Below are 21,794 nucleotides of genomic sequence, written 5' to 3' on the forward strand. Positions count from 1 at the left end.
GTTAGGAACAGATAAATACACCTGCTGTATAGTTTTTTTTCCAGGTTTGAAACTACAAAAATGTAAGAATAGTTGTACAGCATAAAGTATCACCAAAATACATTAATTAGCTCTTGTAACTTGCGTGTGTGTGTGTGTGTGTGTGTCTGTGTGAAAAGAGTAAGGGAATATTTTAGTGTTTCAAGTGATTTTTCCTCTCAGGATCTTCAACATTTCACTGAAGCTGATATGACACTGTGGATAAAGTCAATAAGGATATCTGGTGGGGGATTAGGAGATGATGAGTTTCCCTCCATGTTTGTAGATATTACTCCAAAACCTTCAGTTGTTAAATCAATATTATTATGATCTCTAGTGACTGTACCTTTGCTCTGTCCTTTCATCCATAGTGGTCCTTCAGGAAACAGAGTGAAGTCATGCATAATAATCTCTCCCACTTTCTTGTAGTTATTAAATATTAAACTTGACTTTTCTTTATGATAATATATTTACCCAAAACGTGATTCCACATAGTAATGCAGCCGTCATCCATATATCTCATAGCAAAACTATTTACAAAAAATGTCAGGTATTCTTGAGGAAATAAACTGTTGAGCCTTCTGGTGGAGCCTTCTGGAGTTGTCGTGGGCCGAGTTCAAAACACTGATGAAAGAAGGTGCCTGCTTATATACTTTAGTGAAATGTTTACGAAGGCTTTCATGTGACAGTGAAATGAAGTCCTCAACCAATAGCCAAAGGAATTTAACATTTTTACCTGTGTATATCCAAAATAAATAATTGACTCATGTGAGTCATTAAAAAGAGCGCCTTCTCAAATTAGACAGCCTGGGATTTCGCATTTCATTCTCCTTGAACTCCGCCCTCCAAAGCATTCACTGTGTCCTCAGTGGCTATGGAGAAAATCTTTTCTTGAATGCCAGACACATGGTGATCAGCCAAGTTTTTTTTTATTTCTACAATATACTGTGGCATCTTGAAAGACGTATAGGCTACACTTAGAATAAACACAAAATAGACGCAAGTTTGTCAACTAATAGTTTAAAACTCCAATCCAGTCTGAAGCTCATACATTTTGACACACTCAAGAGGAAAGCTTAAACGTTGCACTTTTATCAACCGTGAATGATTTATTCGGGAGGGGGGGGGGGGGGGGGGGGATCGGCATTTCTAGGCACTTCTCACATATTTTAAACACCACCTATTCAAATCGTTCCTAAAAGTGAGTCAAAATTACAACGTATTCCTGTACGTTTGATTAGGCTACTTAGTCTGTAAAAGACATGGTGCTTCACTATAGGCCTAATTGTTAGCTACTCTTGCCCGGGACCCACGGAGTCTTTTTTTGAAATAGTAGTGTGCATAAATGAATGATGAATGTTATCAACAAACGGATGCAATACAATAATAAATATGAATTGTTCACCTAAAGTTGTTTATACATTGCGTTTTCATCTTCAATGTAAGTTGGTCTATGTCCATCATGTAGCCTACAGATCACCTTACATGCTATGTGGACACAAATACCCTCAAGGGTATGGACAGGAAGAGACACCGTTCTACCTGTGCTCTGAAGAGGACGTACGGATTTGCTGAGGGAAAAAATCGAAGCAATTCAAAGTCATTAGAAGTAGCCCAAAGAGAAACCTGATTTATTTTGAAACACTAAAAGTACTGACGCGTCAGAAAGCCATTCAACTACAAGTTGAGGTTAAGGTTAGTTAAGGTAAGTTAAGGACTACAAGGCCTTAATATCCTCTTTTAAATTTAAATGTATATATACCCCTTTTGTTGTTGTTTTCTCTCACTGCATTCCTTAAAATGTTTGTATATTTCTTTATGATAACTGTATAAAGAAAATTAAATAAGAGACTGTAGGTCATTGAGAGACTTCAGAAGAGAGGTGCAGGCCAGACAAGGCTCCACACCAGACGAGGGCGGCAATTCCACATTTAGATGGTTTTCCAACCCTGAACACAATTATAAAAGAAGAAAATAATGATGACGTAAAGCATATTTTCTGTGTTTTCTACTTCATTAGTCGTTTGTTCTCATAGTTTGGGAAGCAACAACGGGCAGAAGCTCACCACAAAATAGCTGAAACAGTAACCTGTTCAGGGGATTACGCCAAAGTGACTTCAACCTTGCTGATGACATTTTGAAATTTGACGCAGTATCCTCTGTCATTTCCCGCAATTCCCCTTGACATTATGAATTTCAGCATCAGGACTGACCATGACGAACAGACGAAAACGACAACTAATGTTACATATTCCTAAACATGGTTGTACGACAGAGGATCGGGAGCAAGCGATGCCTAACCATCTTTACTGTTGATGTCCAAGTGTTTTTTGATCCTTTATATGACACATGGTTGCTTGGCTTTCATCGGACAACTTATGAACAAGTGAGGGATCTGAGAGGGATCTGGAGTTCATTCATCACGTCCTTTGGAGTCATGGAATCGGCAAAAATACCTTCACCAATAGCGAGGATTGCCCTTGTTCTTTCAACACTGGGTCTGAAATTGCTTGTTTTTGAAACAATAGTGCCATTTGTAGAAATAATAGTGTAATTAACTGAGATGGATTAGTATGCATGATCTGTCTTATTGTCTGTTCTTATTATCCTGTAGGTTGCAGTATTGTATATGTGAACGTCGAAGCTTTAGGTGAGACGTACGAAATTGTTTTACTATTTGACAAGCGGAAATTAGTTTTTGTCTGTTTGAACATGTCCAGACATGTACTGTTTCATTTCGTCAGACCTTGTCACAAAAGTAATTGGAGACGGCCATGAGTGTCGCGGCAGAGTGGAGATAAATCACGAGGGACAGTGGGTGACCGTGTGTAACCGCGGCTGGGACATGAGCGATACCCGGACGGTTTGCAGGGAAGTGGGCTGCTGGCTGGTCTCCCTGCCCAGCGGCTTCAAATTCAGCCCCCACAGAGCCGTGTGGCTGAACCATGTAAGTTGCACAGATGAAGAGCCCGACCTGACGCAATGCTCGCACTCCAACAGGAACTGTACCATCCTTGATGAAGCCATGATAGACTGCACAGGTAGGTATGATAATAAAAAGTAGTAGAGTAGTTTATGTAAATCACCTCTGAGCTCAGATATTTTATTATACAATATATGCTAAGAGATGTTTTCAGAAACTGACATCAGACTTCCTCTCCCTCAACCAGGGAAGCCTGTACTGTCCATTCTGTCCCCCTTCACTGCGTTCCAAGTTGGGGAGGCCATTCATTTCAGCTGCACGGCCCCAAGTGGGCCCAAGTTCCTTAACTTCCACCTGTACAAGAAGGGCGTAGAGACCCCGCTCGTGACGCAGAGAGCTGACAACGGACAGAGGAGGATGGAGCTGACCCTGAGCGATGTGGAGGTCACGCACCAGGGCACGTACAGCTGCGTGAACAGCGACCGGAGGAGCTCACACCCTCCCCAACACATGTACCACAGTAACTTCATTGACATTGCAGTAGGTATGTGTCCACTGTGTGCGTCTTGCCTACTCTGACTGGTTGCCATACCATTGCAGTGAAATACTTCAGTAGTTCAGAGGAGAACTGTTTCTCTCACTTGTGTTTAAGACTACATTTAAAAGCAGGAGTTTTTATGCTTTTGATTCTGAATTGGAATGGTATGGAAAAGAGGTCATGGTTGAATGCATTAAGTCCATACATGTGTTTTTCTATTTACTTTATGCTTGATCTCATAGGAGCACCATACTCATCTCTCTCTCCCTCTTTTTTTCTTTCTTTCTCTCTCTCTCTCGCTCGCTTCTCCAGTGGAGCTTAACCGGCCACAGATCTGGTACAACACCTCCATGGAGGCGCCCTCTGGGTGGGTCTTCAAGGGGGAGAGCTTTAGTGTCACCTGCTCCACCCATCCCCTGTATCCCGGCGGGTCCTTCCAGCTGCGGCTGATCCGTCCCAACGGCACTGTGCGCCACTCTCTGCCTGCTCTCACCTCCACGGTGACCTTCACTTTCAGCAATGCCCACACCCAGAACGAGGGCTATTACTGCTGCCAGTACAAAGTCCAGATGGGCAGGCGTATGTTAGCTTCCCGAGAGAGTCAGCCTCTTCCCATTTCTGTCAGAGGTAAGGGTATCTTACAGCGAATGATAAAGTGTCATGCTGTAGTCTTTGGCAATGTGGCCATGCTGGAGACACAGCCTTCTGGGATGCAACATAACCAGTGAATGGTTTACACACCTGGATTTAATCTTCAACTTAAACATTTAACATGATTGGATTGAAAAAATTGGCAAATTCCATAGGTAAACGTTTACTACTGTATGAAGCAATAAACGAGTCACTGCTGGTGTTGATAGTAGCATTACATTCAACAATTACATGCAGTTAAATCCGTATTGAATGGAAATTTGTGTGTGTGTGTGTGTGTGTGTGCGTGTATCCGCAGATACAGAGCTAGCCATAAGTCCTGTGATGATCAGCTTGCTGGTGTCGGGGTTGACGTTTGTTGTGGCCACCTTCATCATTCTGATTGTGTTCAGAATACTCTCCAAGAGGAAGAGGAAACTGACCGAATTAGAGAGAGAGAGCAGGACTTGTGAGTACATGTTCTCTGTGTGTGTGTCTGTCTCTGTGTGTTTTGTGTATGTGTTCAACAAACATACTACAACTGTAATGATAAACAATGATAAGCAGTTTTTGCTTCAGGTTATTGACCAGTGGCCAGCTTGTATTGACATGCCATTTGTTCAACAGGTGTGGACAATACATACATCGCATTGACAACTATAAAATAATAAGACGACCAAACTGAAACGAACCAAACGAAAACAGACAAGGTAAAGTTTGTGTAACTATGGATATATTTCTTTGTCAGTACTTTCCCCTTAAGGCCAATTTAAGGTCGTTTTAGACGCAGAGCCGTAAGCACGTAATTTACACAAGGAACTTGTTTTAGACAAGTTTTGATTTAAGGTTTGTTTTAGACGCAGAGCCGTGTTGCAAGGCTTGTGAGCCGTGTTGCGTGTTGCAAAGCAAATTGACGCCAGAACTGTAGATTTATTTTGAGTTAAGTAAGCCTATTTATTGCTGCAGGACAAAGGAAAAAAACTTACCGGAGCATGAAAGTGTAGTGGGCGAAAGGCTTGATGTTATGAATACATGGGTTACACAAAATACAAATGTTGGCAATTCAGTACCAGTGGCGAAAAAGACAGCACATGGCGCAAAAGTTCGTTTATTGACATCTTTTAATGACTGCGACAGGCTTTAAAACGATGTGTTTATGAGTAACATTATTCAAAGATGAGGTGGTAGACGGCGAGAGAATCTCATCATGTTGTCAATGCTTGTAACTACAATGGTGCTGGCCACAAGGTAACGGCAGGTTACTGTTAACTTTTGTATATGAGCAGACCGGGCTCATTCTATCAAACTCGCTGGTGCAATTGATGGATTCACGTCAATATGAACTCAATGAAAGATATCACCATGACTCACAAGTGGCGGAAAATGAATATGAAAGTACCTATTTGTTCGTGAATGACCACATTCTCTCCAAACAATCGCGGGTGAGAATGGGATATTCGCGGTAATTTGAGCGTCCTTATAAGTGTTTAAAGAGGATTTGTAAAGGAGTTCATGTCTTCGGACCTCTTCTGTTATGTTTGTTCCTAATCCATAAGAAAAGGCTTGTGAGACGGTCTGCAGGGTATTCATGATTTAAAAAAATGTCTGGGTCTAAAAAAGACTGTATGCTATTAACCCGGAAACGTGAGACTCTGTGAAAGGCTGTGGTAGCCGGCCAATCACAGCCTTTGCGAGCTGTGTAGGGCCGTAGTGTTTTAGTCGCATAGTCAGGAATTTTGGGCGACGCACTTAAGCACGTAAGGGGGGATATTTTACCGCGCAAGGGGGGGTTATGTATCTTACGTGCTTACGGCTCTGCGTCTAAACGACCCTAAATTGGCCTTTAGTGCATGCAGCTTGCTGTGCAACACATTTGAAGTAACATGTGGAGTGGATTCATAATGTTGACATCATTGGGTTTCAACTAAGGAGGTGGTGACTCGTTTGACCATCAGGATGATCCTTTGGTTATCCCATAGATCTTCAAATAACCTTGTTAGGGAGTTAACGGTTATGACAGCCACTAATTAAGTTGTAAAGGTTGTGAGCAGTTGTGGCCAGGGTATAAAATGTTTGTTCAGACCCTTAGTGATGGTGAGATCTGGTCTAAGTCCCTCTCACTGAAAACTGCTTGTGTTGATGAAAGATTGTCCCAAACTCTGTATAGTTTAATTGTAATGAGAGATCTAAATGTATTTGATACAGAATGAGAGTGGACAACTAAACCGCTGGCTGTGGACAGCCTCAGAAGAATCTGTCATTCTGTTCATGAAGGATGACCGACACAGACCACCTTGTTGTCTTTGAGAAGAATGAACATAATGAGTTTGAAATAAGAGGATTGTAGGGCTTATGGCTTCGTTATCTTTGTAGAACTGAAGTGAGGAGTCACACGAGAACCAGCCCACAGTAGACCATGGATGTATCTCAACTCATGACCCTTTCTCAGGAACAAGACGAAGATGAGACAAGACAAAGACCCAAACGTCGGAGAGCCACATATTTTCTACGTCTCATCCATCTACTGCAGGCTTGACCTCTCGGATGGTCCACGTGGATGCAGGTATTCAAGTTAACTTCTCAGCCAGGTCTGGTTTGAATACCAGAACCCCATTTGCCTTGAGCCACTCCTGCTAAATGTGTTCTCATCGTTCTTAATGCAGCTAGGTTGTGTTTTGTGAACAGCGCTCAGTCCAATGCAGTACAAGCACCGAAACCATTGCAGTGCAGTCAATCCAATCCAATCCAATACAATACAATAGAATTGCATAGAAGAACAACATTAAGCTCTATATATTTTTCTTATCTCAGTACAGAGCATGTATGTCTAGTCTTATTCAACTATACCTCTATACCTCACAAGTTCTGGAAAACGGTAGAAAGGGTATTTTTTTTTCTTCAGTTTTTTCGTTTAAAAAAAAAAAAGTCAATGCAGACTATGTAAACAAAAACAAAAAAGGAAGAAAAGAAATACCATCGACAAACCTGAACCATTTGGTGTGGTTATTTAGTTTTATCATTTTACAGCACTTTAATGCCCCTGCTGGGAACAGGCACAGACGTGTTAAATTCCACTTCCAATCTTCATTCTGTGAAATTCAGAATTATTCAGTAATTAATTACCATCTTGCGCTTCTTAAGTCAGTACAGAAATATATGATTTCTTCCAGTACAAAATGTGTTACACATATCCATACCTGACCTATTTCAAGTTGGAGATGTGTAACAAAGACTTCCGTGAAACACTTCATTAAGAACGCTAGTGATCTTCTTAGAGAGATATTTTCAAAACAAATTCAGTTGTGGTCGGACAGTCCCCCACTGACTCTATTTATGGGTAGGCTATTCTGTGCTTGGTCGCTTAGTCATACTGACGCCAACAATATAGGCCTACTGTTAAGAAATGGTATGCCCAATATCCTCAAACGAAAGTGAAGCATTTAGAAAATATTGAGTTGAAAATCTGTGACATAAATGATCAGTTGAATAACATGAATAGTATTTTAACATATTAAGATATGGTGTAGTGGACATACTCTGGAGGGTACTCCCTCATAGTGAGGACGAGCTGATATGGAATCCAACATGGTGATGAAACACTTTGGTGGAGGAGTTCTATGGAAGCCCAACTCCCAACCCCCTACTCCACCCCACACATACCACCCAGAAGGACACACTACAGTTCCATGTTCACTTCCAAGTTCCAAGTTCCACTGTGCCACTTGAAACATCCAAAGATACGTCTGCAGTTTGCATGGTTAGTGTACAGTGTGTGCTGCAATGGTCTCTGTTTATGGCTCATGTGATAAGATGTTTCTGTAATGGGTTGTCATATGGCTACAGACTTTACTGCTTGTTGCCTATTAGAATGGGTTTTGGCGTGTCTTGTGAACTGCTCTCGTGTAAAATAATGCCGTCATACACCTGCTAATGCAGAAGTAGCGAATTGTAGAGAAACAGATTTTCATTTAGGCCAGACAATCTCAAAGTCTTTTACTAATGCTTGACTTAAAAACTGTTTATTTTGTATCTGAGGTATATGATTTTTTTTTCCTTGGTTTATTTTTTGTGTCATTTTATATTTACACACATGTAAGCAGATATTTATGAATGTATTTGAAATGTGTTTTTAACCATTTATTTTATAACAGTGGTAATTTTTACATTTTTGTTGCTAGACACAAACATACGAACAAAGTCCTATAGACTTCTATTCAGCATAGAAATCTTTCATTGAGTAAAGGTGCAGTATTTCCTTAACAGGATGTTAAAACAGATGAAATAATATGGTACTTGTAGATGATATTGTAAATAGGAAAAACACTGGTCCTTAATTTTATTTGTGACCACTTTTATTTAAATGCCCAAGGGACTGGCCATCAAATGGACCTCCTCAGTGTAAACACTTGCCACACCTGATGGGATCAGAGATGTGATGATGCTGCTATTCACTCCCACTAAATGAGCCCTAGATGCTGGAGTGAAATGCATCATGTCCTAAAAGTGAATGAAAAGAGGTACCTGAGACCCTTAGCACTGCAGAAAAAAATTGTGACCACAGATTGTATATGAGGTCTATCACAAAGTGAGAACATCTCTTTTTGTTACATGTAACTGTTTCTTTGATCATTAAAAGCCTTTATTTGAAAATTGTATTGGAATTCATATCCTTGGGCTGCAACATACAGCGGGTAAAATAAGTATTGAGCACATCACCATTTTTCTCAGTAAATATATATTTCCAAAGGTGCTATTGACATGAAATGTTCACCAGATGTTGGTAACAACCCAGGTAATCCAAACATACAAAGAAACCAAAACAAATTTGTTCAGAAATTAAGTTATGTCTAATAATATGAAATGACACAGGGAAAAATTATTGAACACGCTAACTGATATGTATTGAATACTTTGTACAAAAGCCTTTGTAGCTAATGACAGCTTCAATACGCTTCCTGTATGGAGAAACTACTTGTATGCATTGCTCAGATGTGAGTTTGGCCCATTCTTCCACCAAAAAGTCTTCAATTCTTGAAAGTTCCCTGGGCCTCTTCTATGAGCTCTGATCTTCAGTTCTTTCCATAGATTTTCAATTGGATTCAAGTCAGGTGATTGGCTTGGCCATTCTAGCAGCTTTATTTTCTTTCTCTGAAACCAATTGAGAGTTTCCTTGGCTGTTCATTGTCTTGCTGAAATGTCCACCCTCGTTTCATCTTCATCATCCTGGTAGATGGCAGCAGATTTTTATTAAGAATGTCTCGATACATTTTCCATTCATCCTTGCTTCAATTGTGTGACGTTTGCCAGTACCATATGCTGAAAAGCAGTCCCACACCATGATGTTCCCACCTCCAAACTTCACCGTTGGGATGATTGTGCAGTGCCATGTCTCCTACAATATGGTGTGCATTATGTCATCCAAACAGTTCCATTTTGCTCGCATCTGACCAGACTATATTCTCCCAGTATTTCACAGACTTGTCCAAATTTCGAGCTGCGAACTTTAAACGAGCTTCAACATGCTTTTTCTTCAGCAATGGAGTCTTGTGTAGTGAGCGTGCATACAGGCCATGGCGGTTGAGTGCATTACTTATTGTTTTTTTGCCAATTCCAGGTCTTACTGAAGCTCTCTTGCTGAAGTGGTCCTTGGCTCTTTGACAACACTTCTGATAATTATTTTCACTCCTCTGTCAGAAATCTTGCGAGGACCACCTGGTCGTGGCTAGTTTATGGTGAAATGATGTTCCTTCCACTTCCGGATTATGGCCCCAACAGGGCTCACTGGAATATTCAGAAGTTTAGAAATGCTTCTGTAACCAATGCCATCCGTATGTTTTGCAACAATAAGGTTGCAAAGGTCTTATAAAGCTCTTTGCTTTTACTCATCATGAGATGCTTCTTGTGTTACACCTTGGTAATGAGACACCTTTTTATAGGCCATCAATTGGAATATTAATTTGCACTGACTAGGGGCCGGATTGTTTTTTTAATTACTGAAAGATTCCAGCTGTTTTCTTGGCCTTCCATGCCTTTTTGCACCTCCCTTTCTTCATGTGTTCAATACTTTTTTCCTGTGTTATTTCACATTAATACACATTACTTAATTTCTGAATGTATTTGTTTTTTTTGCTTTGTATGTATGGATTACTTGGGTTGTTACCAACATGCGGTGAAAGTTTCATGTCAATAGCACCTTTGGAAATATATTTACTGAGAAAAATGGCGACGTGTTCAATACTTATTTCACCCGCTGTATACACATGAAGCTGTTTGCCTGTTTCGCATGATGCATATATGACTTGATGAGGAGCAATTCTACAAGTCAGAAGTGTAATATTGTCAAGCATATGTGAAGTATTTTGTACTATATGAACTATATTACCAGGATATAATAAACAGGAACAGTAAAGCAAGTACACAATTTAAGTTATTTATTTTTGCAAATTAAAAATGCAGGAGAATATTGTACAAAACTGAACAAATCTGAGAAATCAAAGTTAAGAATGAAAATGTGATCTTTATAATTAGTGTATCACAGTAGCGGTAATACTGTTTGGTTTGTTTTACACTACAGAGACTGCACCTGTCCCCCACCACTTACTTAAGAAATGTAATATAAATGTAATTTTTACAGACATAGACAATATAAAAAGCATCAGATTTGTGATACATTCATATGGGCATTCACCTCACCTTGCACACTCAAACAAGACAGTGAAATAGTTCATCATCACATTTTGAATGCCAGTGAGTTGTGTGAGTCACTGATGATTTGTCACAGTTATACTATGATTCACTCAGTGCACTACTGGAACCTCTCAGACAAGCAGTAAGTACCAACAAAAGCTTAACGAGATGCTAAGGGAAGACATCCTTTGTTCTGTTCACATCTCGGAGATTCTGACATTTCAGCCTTTTACAAAATGAACAAACAAACAAAATGACACATTTACAAATGTTTCAACAGGTGGGGACACTGACTTTGCTCAGGCTTTCTCTGTACATACAGTACGTAGCACCAAACCCTAAAAGGCCTTCAGGAAAATGTCGGAGCTCAGCCCTACATGGCTAATTTATTCTTTTAAAGGGCACACTCTCAGCTGACTCCATGTTGGTGAAGATAAAGAATAGGAGGGCAGCGAATAGCAGGAACACCAGAAACTGAACCCACAGTGGAACCCGACGAGAGTAGCTCTTCTCCTCAGGGGCAGGAGGCGCGGTTCCCCACCTTGAAGCAGCTGGTGCTGACTGGGTCATGTTGCGGTGAGTGGCTTGAGCTCTATACTTGTCAGACCAGAATGAAGATGAAGACGCCAGAAAGTCAGAACATTAGGCCATCACTGACCAGAAGTCACCCTAAAGCTAATGTGAGAGCCTCCATTTGGTTCTCCTTTATTGGAAACCTCAAACCTGCCTGTTGGCACCCTTCTCTAGACATTAGGCCTCTGGAGCCATTAGACCCAATCTTATCAATGTAAACAATAGTTATAGAGTGAGTGGTGGTGGATACATACCTGTAGTCATCTACAGCATCCGTTTCTCTATATTTCCATTGCCTGGAAAAAAAGATTCAGCAAAACTCAAAATTTCATTGTGTGATGTATGGTGTGTAGTGACAGTGTAGCTATGGTGTGTAGTGACAGTGTAGACAGTTGCTATGGTGTGTAGTGACAGTGTAGACAGTTGCTATGGTGTGTAGTGACAGTGTAGACAGTTGCTATGGTGTGTAGTGACAGTGTAGACAGTTGCTATGGTGTGTAGTGACAGTGAAGACAGGGTTGCTATGGTGTGTAGTAACAGTGAAGACAGTGTTGATATGGTATGTAGTGACAGTGAAGACAGTGTTGCTTTACCTTTCGTGGAAATCCTCATCCCTGAACTAACAAAGGAAGTGAAGGCAGAAGGATTAATATAACTACCAAATTAAACAGTCCTATTACCAGTAAGCCTTAGACAACCTCTCTTAACTTACTCGAGGCTGACGGTGTACATAGGTGATCTCTTCCTCTGAAATGCAATTATAAACATTGAGATGAGTTCTGACATATAAAGAGTCATTGAATAGTCACTACAATAACTGAATGAAGAAGATATGTAAAAAGCAATAGCCTACCCTCTCTGTAAATGGTCCTTTCAGAAGGTGGCCTGGGTCTCAGTCTCGCTTTCTTCTCATTTGCCATGGCTTCCCTGAGCTTCCTCTCGTATAACTGCCGCGTTGTACCTAATAAAGAAAGTTCAGTCTACTACGGTATACTTTATGGATTTAAATATGTCCGGGGCGATATCAATTAAAGTACATTCCTTAGCCTGTCCACATATATACTTACCAACAACTGGCCCATGGTTGATCCCGTAGTCTTCTAACATCCATCTTATTTCATCGTCTGATCTATTACTAAATATTTCTGACATTATTGCTGTAATCTATGGCTGATTATAGCCTACTTCTTCCAATCGAACTTTCAGACCTCCCTCTAGACAACTGTTACAATATTAGCCAACAATATCGCTACACTTACTAAAAAGGATATGACTCCTTATTCAGCGTCCTTAATACAATGTAACCTCAAAGTGTTTACCACACACACACTCTTCATGGCGTTATGTTATTGTTCCTTCCAGCTGATTGCGCCAGCCCACTACGCCTACGCAACTTCCGGTACACTTGTGCAAATCGTATTCATGTAATTTACAAAGCCTGCTTGCTAGTGCCTTAAGCAGGCAGGTAACATGGCGGATTTAAAAACTCAAACCCTGTCCCTCAAAATCGGTCATCGTGTGGTGCCTAAGTACCATCTGCATATCCTAATTAATATCTCCCTGGCAGACCTGTTAGTGCCACGTTCACCCTGCAAGAATAAATAAAGACGAAATCGAAACCAATGATGACTACAACTTTATTTCAAAAGGAAACTTGTACAACTCATTTCATTACTCGAGATAGAAGTAGATAAAATACATTTTCTTATGCTATCTATCTAGAGAGTTATATTTAGAGGTCACATTAGGTTCAAAACACATAACAAAAAAATATTGAAAACATCCCATGACATATTGTGCACAATTCAGCCTGTTATGACTCAAATAGTGCGGTGGGCAGCTACCATCTTGTCCAGTCCAAATGGTCTGTTGCCCACCAGAATGTCAGCAGCCCAATTGCAAGGACCACACACATCCTGAGAGCAGACTTGAATATTCCAGGCCACTGCAGGAACATATGAAAAATTCCTCCTGTTATAAGGTCACTGATTTGACCCCAATTACATAATGATTTGCATTTGAGTTAAGCCTACTTTAGTAGTGGAGTATGACATTTACTAGTTTTTATTATTACCAAAGACATTTCTACTTTTACACATCACATGTGTATGTCTGTTTGTTTGTAAGGTGTTGGACAAATATTAATTGTAAGTATGTCTGTTTGTTTGTAAGGTGTTGGACAACTATTAATTTAAATAATGAATGCAGAACTGGAGAGGCTTTACCTTTTTCGTCTTAGATGAGGTTTGACACTGAATAATTATTTGCGGTTTGTCTACCGTCTGCAGAGCTATATTCCCTTCTTCCTCTGATTCATCAGTCATCTGTTTTTCCATGGGTTGATCAGTAATCACTGTTTCAATGGGTTGATCCATTTCTGGATCATCCTGCATGGGCTGTTCCTCTTGTAACATCTGGTCTTGAGCACAAAGAGGGAACATGTTCTCAGGTGGTTTCTCCTGTTCTTTAGGTGGGAACGTGTTGTCTGGGGGCTCCTCCTGATCATGAGTTGGGAACAAGTTCTCTGGCGGTTCCTCAGTCTCACTCTGCTCCTGGAACAAAGCAATCTCAAGTTTCCCATAACCCACAAACTCCTTCCAAGTTCTTAGTATAGTGCAGGACATAGAACACAGCACGGAGTAAACCAACCTACCTCATCATAAATGACCTCCGAGTCCTCCTCTGAGTCTTCCTCTGCTTCCATGTCGCTACTACTAGAAGTGAATGTAAGACTGGGATTTGACTGGGATTTGCATGATCGCCATTTGAACATTCTGAATAATGCGTGTGATGTTGCAGCTAGCCATTGATTAACATACAATTCTACAACTATATCGTTATTTTTCCGTCACAGTCAGAAATTGCACTTACAACTCTGAATCTGAGTCCAGGATTTCAGTGATTTGGGGCTCCAAACAGAAGTGCACTTTATGTGTCCTTTCTAATGGTATGAAAACACATGTAAACATTCCCATATCTGTATTTCACATACAAACACTATAGACAGCCATATTTCAGTTAACTCAACCCTTACATATTGCACAATGACTATTACATCAACCCTGTTGCTATACTCATTTATTTAAATAGACTTATATTGCCGTTGTTAATTTAAATGACTAACCTCCTTTTCCTTCATTATTGCTTTCATCTGAATCATTGTAAAACTGGTTGAAAGCCTCAATTCTTTCTCTCTCTTGATCCCAGCTCCTCTCCTCCTCTCCAAATGTGTCACTTGTATTGTCCTCCATGCCTTCCTGTGCTGTATCTTCACTCAGCAGACAACCACCAACACATCCGTCTGTGGCATGACTGTCCCGTTCCAAGCTGGTGTCAAAATGAAAGTCACTGTCTGGCATCACGTCTTGTTCAACCACAAGGAATTCCTGTGTGGAAGTTCCTGATGGATTCCTGAGGGGTTGGTTGTGCTGTCGGCTGGCCTCGTCCAACAGTATTTCGGTTGGCCATGTTCTCTCTGATGCGTTGGTATCTGTCCCTCCTGAAAGACTGCTTCCGTCTGCTCTGGCTACATGACCATGGCTTATGATGTTTGGGAGATCAATGTCAGAGTCAAGAGCGTGTAGTTCACAGATGTTGATATCTAAATTCAGCTCTGTGTTAAGCATGCCTTGGACTCCAACATCATGTTTGTCAACACCCTGCTCCTCTTCATGTCTCTCTTCCCCTTGAATTCCTAGGATTTCTTTTTTAACCCTACCTTGCAGTGTTCTGTGGAGAGTTAAGTCACCTTCATCAGTGAAGACATCATGAATTTGAGTGAGTTTGTCACTTTGTCGGTGTCGCTGCATGTTGGGATTTACAGACTCATCTTCTCTTTGGGGACCTGAATTCTCCCTACTCAGGCTATGCGAGGTTGGTGTAGCCTGCCTTTCCTCTACTGTCTCATCATTGCTGCTCTCACTGCTGTAAGTCTTTTGACCGTCATGGGGTTTGGCATGCATGGGTCTGTCTTTCACTATATCATCATTACCATGATCATCTTCTTCTTCCTCATCTTCTTCCTCTGGTGTGTTGTCCGCCCCCATATACCCTATTCTGCATACAGGTGCTCTGGAGTCGCCTTCCACTTTCCCTTCATTATCATCATCACCGTCGTCATCATCATCATCATCATCATCATCATCATCATCATCATCATCATAATCATCATCACCGTCATTATCACCATCACTGTCTGCCAGTCCTGTTGGATATTCCGCAATACCTTCACCGACCCAGTCTTGGTCCTCCTCAGAAAACTCCCTCAAGTCCCCTTGGATGTGTGTCTCCTCATCATCTTGCAAACCCTTTGCAGTCGGGGTCAATGGGCTTAAATCCTCAGCTGTATGGAACCTGTATGGTATGGTACCCTCTGTGTTCTCAGACGCACATAATGACAGTTCTTTCACTGCTTCTTTGTCCACAGGCTCAAGTTGTTGTCTTGTCGCTTCTGCGTCTTCATTTCCTGAATCTGAATCTGAATCTGAATCTGAGTAACCGCTTGTGTCGTCTAGACTTTGAGGGCTGGCCTGCTGTAAAAATGGCACACAACCTTCACCTTCTTCATTTTGGACTTTGCCAAGGCTGTCAGGTCTCCCCGTGCTTGGCTGGTCTTCTCCTGTTTGATCTCCTTCAAAGCCCAATTGCCTTTCAGTCCAGTTCCCTGTTTCATCTTCATGAAGGTGTCTCTTGTATGACATTTCTGTATTCTCTAGAGTTCTGAACTCCTCGTCAGTTTCACTGTCTGTGTCTCGCACATACGCCTCCTTTCCTGTTGTGTTCTTGTGCTCGTTGTGATTCTCCACTGAGCTTTCTGGTGAGGTGTTCCTTGGAGCCCCTGTTAGTTCCTGGGTCTTATCAGTCTCCTGTGTTTGTGTGGGTCTACTAGCCAGAGAATTTTGGTCCATGCAGTCTTCAAAGTTAAGGTGCTCAAACTCTAGCTCCACATCTAACAGAGAAGGGTAGATGATAGAAAAGAAATGCTACATTTTTGTTGTGAAATATCTGAGAATTGCACAGAATCTCCATTAATATCTAGATGAGTCTGCAGCATTGAGATCTTCCTCAAAAATAAAAGTATCTCATACCTGAATATGTGTCTTTAAGTAAATCAGCAACATTTTGCTCCATTTCTGTGCACAAAATGTACAATCAAGAGAGAGTTAAGGGTTTGTTCAATGCAAGTGGAATCCCAATGCACGAGAGCTCAGTTTATGATCAAAAGAAGGTCAATGTTTTCAAATTCAGTTGAAAAGCCTTACCTCTGTGCACCAGATTAGCTTCCTGTCAAAGTGGAGGTAAAGAACTCACTTCTCTCTTTTAAAATAGAAATCAACTCCCAACTCAGCCATCAAAACAAAACAAATGTGTTATTAAAAGAGTCGATGTGCAAGTATCCGTTGTTAAACATAACGTCTATGCTACTCCACTGGCCTGTACTGCACTAGATTTTGTTTTCCTTTTTTTTTTCTTGCACCATGTTTCTGACGTGACACCGAGGCACTGGTGACAGATGAAGGGGCAGGTGCACCACACTCTTTTTTTTTTTAAAACATCCTCTGCGTCAACAACAAGAGAAGCTCTCTTTCTGACATTGTTATGTGTGATGGTTACAGTGTCTCAATCAAGCAGTGGTAAAAATCGTTTGGAATACATAGGGGGAAAAACATATTTAAACAATTCAGGCTGTTAACAAAATTCAGATATAAGTAATGTGCTGATTTTTGTGTTTTACATTTATATCAGTGTGTCCACATAATTGCTCTTTTGGAACACATTAATTGGTGGACACAACCCAACAGTTTTAGATCCATTGTACATTCAGATAAATGAAAGTTTGCTTTTCCAGAGTTCCCAGAGTACTGTTGTCATTGGTCTGGTCCAGACTAGCCATTTCGAATATGACACTAGGGTCCTGATATTTTGGCCTCAAATGGTCCCACTTACATTTCCTGTTTGTTTGTTTGATTTTATATATCTCTATCCTACCACTGCAGCTTCTAGTCATATTTTTATGCCTGTCTCTTACTGAATGATGAAATGTTAAAGGAGAAATATGAAAGTTTAACAAAGTTCTGGTAAGTAGTAAAACACTCTCAAAACTGATGCTATAAGGGTTTCATTTATTTATCTTTCACAAATGTATAAGGTAAAAATGGTTTTGTCTTAGCACTGAAGTATGTATGATCTGTTTGGTGGTGGAGTGCACGATGGAATCATGTTGGAATCAGAGCTCGTGTCGAAGATGATAGCGGTGATTAGGTTTCAGGTCCACTTCGACTGGGTAGTGATCGCTGACCTCCAAAGCCTGAACAAAATCAATTAGCAAAGGTTCTCCTTTAGTACCATCACATAAAGCTTATTTCTACTCTTCGATTTAATGGCAATGGTAGTGGTAGTGTACCTCATCCTCAGGGAGGTGGAATTCCTTCTTGAAGTTGAAGGGTTGAGCGGAATCAGGAACAATCCCATGGAAGAGCTCTTTTCCATGGACAACAATTCTGTTGGAAGGCATGAAAATATTTCAGAGGCTCAATGGGTCCAGCATGACATTGAAAATGAAAATAGCAATTTTTAGGGATCATAACATGCCATATATTTACTGCACTGTATATTCTCAGTGGAAGTGTCGCTCTGACAAAGACATTAAAATGTGCATCTTAACGAAAGCAGTCTGAAATTAGATTCTGTGTGGCAAATCTGTAGTTACAGCTACAGTAAAGTGTGGTCGTACCAATGCCAGAAAACAACTGTTTTTAAATTCTTCTTTAAGTTACCTTGCACAAAAATGGCTACTTAAGTGTGTGCTTCTTATTGCGGAATCATCTGAATCAATTTATAAAGTGAAGGAGTTTCAAACCATATTTGTGGGGTAAGCACTGGCAAATATTTTGCCTTAATGTAAGTTTGAATTCTTTACAAGTTAGTCATGACCACCAACCTGTCGTAAGCGCAGTGTGTGTTTTCACGGACGGTGGTGTCCACTTCATCCCCTATGAGCCAATGGAACTTGGGGTCATTCCTCAGGCGAATGGCTCTCCAGCCCTTGATAGTGATGTAACTGCAGGCAGCATTGAGATCTCCCAGAAACATCACATTCTGGCAGAGAGCGAGGCGGAGAAAGAGAGAGAGAGAGAGAGAGAGAGAGACCATTTTAAATCATAAACGTGTCATCCACTGTACAGTAACTTTGCTTGTGTGCCAGAGTAGAACTTGTGTTCTCAGTGTGGGTCATAAATTTGGTAAGATGTCTTTATACTAAAAATATGCAGGTAAGAAGAGAGATGGTTGGCACATATTTCTGCAGTGGAACTGCTCAGCATGATTTAATACTGGCTTAATAATAGCCTGCCCCTCCCAATAAGAGAGTGCCCTTCATTTAACACCTTCAAAACTCACTTAAAACAGTGGCTCCTAGACAATCAGAGATGCACTCACCTCTAAACTGCCACAATTCATCACCCATATTCTATCCCCGAAATTCAGAAAAACAGTATAGAGGCGGATGAATGATGTCCTTGTCATCATGTTTTTCTGTTCTGTGTTTTTATTAATCATGTCCTTGTCATCATGTATTTCTGTTCTGTTTATCTGTTGTTTATATGTACGTCACCATTTTGTGTTTAAGTGTATAGTGTATGAGTGCTTTCTGACTGCTGGCTGTCTCTATGTTTGTCCTATGTCACCTGCCTAGGGACTGCAGATGGAAAGTAGTTATTTTTACTAACTCTGGCATATTTACATGGTGTTTTATATACAATGTTCATGAATATGCATGGTCCCTATCAAATAAACCAATAAACAATAAACAACAGAGACACACAAAGAGGTCTAAACCTAAGGCGTATCATTAGGCTGGAAACTGGAGATAGGAATAGGGAATATGGAATGCTAAAAGAATAATGCCACATTATATACATACATTAACGGTTGATGGAAACGTTATGTCAGGGATTAAATGAAGAATCAGACATAATGTTAAATTAAATGAAAATGCACATTTGGTCTCTCTCTCTCTCTCTCTCTCTCTCTCTCTCTCTCTCTCTCTCTCTCTCTCTCTCTCGCTCTCCTATTTCTCTCTCTCTCTCTCTCTCTCTCTCTCTCTCTCTCTCTCTCTCTCTCTGTGTATGTGTGTGTGTGTGTGTGTGTGTGTGTGTGTGTGTGTGTGTGTGTGTGTATATCCTAACCTGAGTTTTCCATTTTTTGCTAATATCCGTGTAGACTCCATAGAGTTCCTCAATCTCTTTCATGGCATTCTTAGGACATGTGTGTTGTCCGACGAGGACTAAATCCTTTACCACTGTAAAAAAAAAAAAAAAAATCTTTAATTAAAATCAAGTCCATACAGTCTCAGAGAACATAATGGCCATTCAATTCTTTCCATTTATCACATTCTCACATAACATCCATTTCATTAATGCCGAACTGTAACTACATTATAATTACTCCAACTGTGTTGCTAACGTGATTGCTGTAGCGCTGTTGTGATTTCACTGTTTTGGTCACACTGACAGATCTGCCCTTGGTACACACTGTCATCCTCGTGAGAAGATTGCAGAAAGAGAGTGCTTACGAGTTGAGGGAGAGTGAACTCGAATGATGAAAGGCTCTCGGGAGAAGAGTCTGGTGAGATTGGACCCTCCCTCCTGCAGGTAGTAGTGATCTTTCACCTCCAGAACATCTCGCCTGGGCACAAACAGAATGCTGCAAAAGTTTGCGTTTCCTTGTCTTGACTGATACACTTATCACATTTACACTGATCACATTTGTACTCAAAATTGGACCTTTCAACAGGTGTAATGCCCCTTATGAATAGGGATCAGCTCTATCAGTATGTAGTAACAGGTGATTAAGAACTCAACGACTTACCGGTATATGTAAACGTATTGTTCCTTGTAGGTCGTCTTTCCCAGTCTTTTGCTCTCTAAATGAGCATATGAATGAGACTTGTCAAATCTGGTTAAAAGGACATCATTTGAAAAATAAAGTCAACAACCAGTATGCACATATCTGTTCACCTGCAATCATAATGATCTTGAGATTGATATCCTTAGCTAAGACCCTACTATTATGCATGACATCCCGGTGCAGACTCTCTATAAAGGTGTTTTCCTTACTTGTTTAGGTTTTTCACCAGTTTAGGGATGGCTTCACCTTTGGAGTCTCGGACCTCCTGAATCAAACAGAGGTCACAGCGGGCAATAATCTGATGAGGAAGAACCCCATCCACAGGGTCAAAAGAAACAGTTTCAGTTAATCACGTCATTCCAAAAGTGAATGTCAACACACGTAAAGTAAACACAAATAGAGTGGAACCCTGTAACACACTGTTGGATGTAGCACTACTGTACCAGGTGTGTGTTTCTGAATCTCATACCTTGGTCAGAATGGCCATGACCTTTTTGTTGCTTGCCTTTGCCTCTCCAAACGACTGAACGTTGAAGGCGCATATTTTCAGGGAGAGGGCGGTAGGCCACAGACACAGCCCCACAAGGCACATCAGCAAGATCAGAGACCTCATTCTTCTGCTCACTCAACCCCTATATGAACTGCAAAAGTCCTGTTTATCAATATCAACCCTTGTCACAATCTATGTAGCATCTACACAGCCGTAGAAACTGACACAGTAAAGTAAACTGACACAAAAAGTACATTTCTGTTGAATGTATGACATGAATTCTACACAAACTCTTTGACTCCAGACTAATGGTCCACATGTTATTTAAATATTTTTCAGATAGCACACTTATTAATTGTACACTTATTTAATAATGACATGAATAAATAATGAGATAAATAAATAAAATTCACAAATAAATAAATAGTGAGTGAAGTCACCTACCCACTGCCAGGTCTTTTGGTCGTTGTCCTTCTGAGCCTCATGTCTTGAATGTGTGCGTTATGTGTTCATCCAGGTGAGTTGGAGAGAAAGACAGGGGGGGAGGGGAGGGTGCTGTCAGAGAGATGTGCTGTGTCAGGGTTCACTCTCTGTGGAGCTCCATCCAGAATGGTGCAAAGACTGACATGCAACAGGGGAACACACCGGAAACAATGGGCCCCCCACCCCCGCTTATTCACAGTGCACTGCCAATGGACATTGTCTCTCCCACAGAATACAGACTCCAACAGAAGCTAAGGAAGGCCTTGCTATTTCAAATACACATTGTCTTTACCAAAGGACCGAGAAGGAGCATTCTGAATACTTACAGTGATGGGCTATGAAGTGACATGAGCAGATGAGCATTTCCCTCTACTGTTCCTGTCATTGCTGGATGATATTTGACTGCAGTGGGTGACTACATTAACTCCACATGTACATTGCATGTCTGTTTCCGTAATTGTGACACTTCCTCCCATGTTGGCCTGAGAGCTGTGGGGTTTGCCAGAGATACCCGTTTCCTCAAAACACCACAAACTTCTAGAACA

At 40.8% G+C, this 21,794-nt stretch overlaps 3 protein-coding genes across 4 annotated transcripts; 1 reads left to right on the plus strand and 2 right to left on the minus strand.

Moving 5' to 3' along the window:
- Positions 1 to 2,740: 2,740 nt before the first annotated feature.
- Positions 2,741 to 4,207, plus strand: LOC308377283 (scavenger receptor cysteine-rich domain-containing protein DMBT1; the record flags this gene model as incomplete). Its single annotated transcript, XM_080853866.1, has 3 exons — positions 2,741 to 3,059; positions 3,189 to 3,485; positions 3,792 to 4,207. 3 exons carry the CDS (start codon positions 2,741 to 2,743, stop codon positions 4,205 to 4,207), a joined length of 1,032 nt encoding a protein of 343 aa, XP_080709992.1.
- Positions 4,208 to 10,583: 6,376 nt separating this feature from the next.
- On the minus strand, positions 10,584 to 12,649 carry LOC308376817 (uncharacterized protein). Of its 2 annotated transcripts, none has more exons than XM_080853289.1 (6): positions 12,437 to 12,649; positions 12,223 to 12,330; positions 12,082 to 12,116; positions 11,963 to 11,988; positions 11,624 to 11,665; positions 10,584 to 11,388 (listed from the first exon to the last, which is right to left on the minus strand). In XM_080853289.1, exons 1-6 carry the CDS (start codon positions 12,519 to 12,521, stop codon positions 11,178 to 11,180), a joined length of 507 nt encoding a protein of 168 aa, XP_080709415.1. In that variant the 5' UTR covers positions 12,522 to 12,649; the 3' UTR covers positions 10,584 to 11,177. The 2 variants fall into 2 exon arrangements, with proteins under 2 accessions (XP_080709415.1, XP_080709416.1); XM_080853290.1 differs by having other exon boundaries at positions 11,237 to 11,393.
- Positions 12,650 to 17,595: 4,946 nt separating this feature from the next.
- Positions 17,596 to 20,889, minus strand: dnase1l1l (deoxyribonuclease I-like 1-like; the record flags this gene model as incomplete). The annotated part of the gene is made up of 8 exons (XM_080853867.1): positions 17,596 to 17,676; positions 17,773 to 17,869; positions 18,310 to 18,467; positions 19,556 to 19,668; positions 19,942 to 20,054; positions 20,238 to 20,324; positions 20,486 to 20,574; positions 20,746 to 20,889. 8 exons carry the CDS (start codon positions 20,887 to 20,889, stop codon positions 17,596 to 17,598), a joined length of 882 nt encoding a protein of 293 aa, XP_080709993.1.
- Positions 20,890 to 21,794: the final 905 nt, after the last annotated feature.

This window comes from Sprattus sprattus, assembly GCF_963457725.1.
Source record: "Sprattus sprattus genome assembly, chromosome: 16".
NCBI classification, from domain to species: Eukaryota; Metazoa; Chordata; class Actinopteri; order Clupeiformes; family Clupeidae; genus Sprattus; species Sprattus sprattus.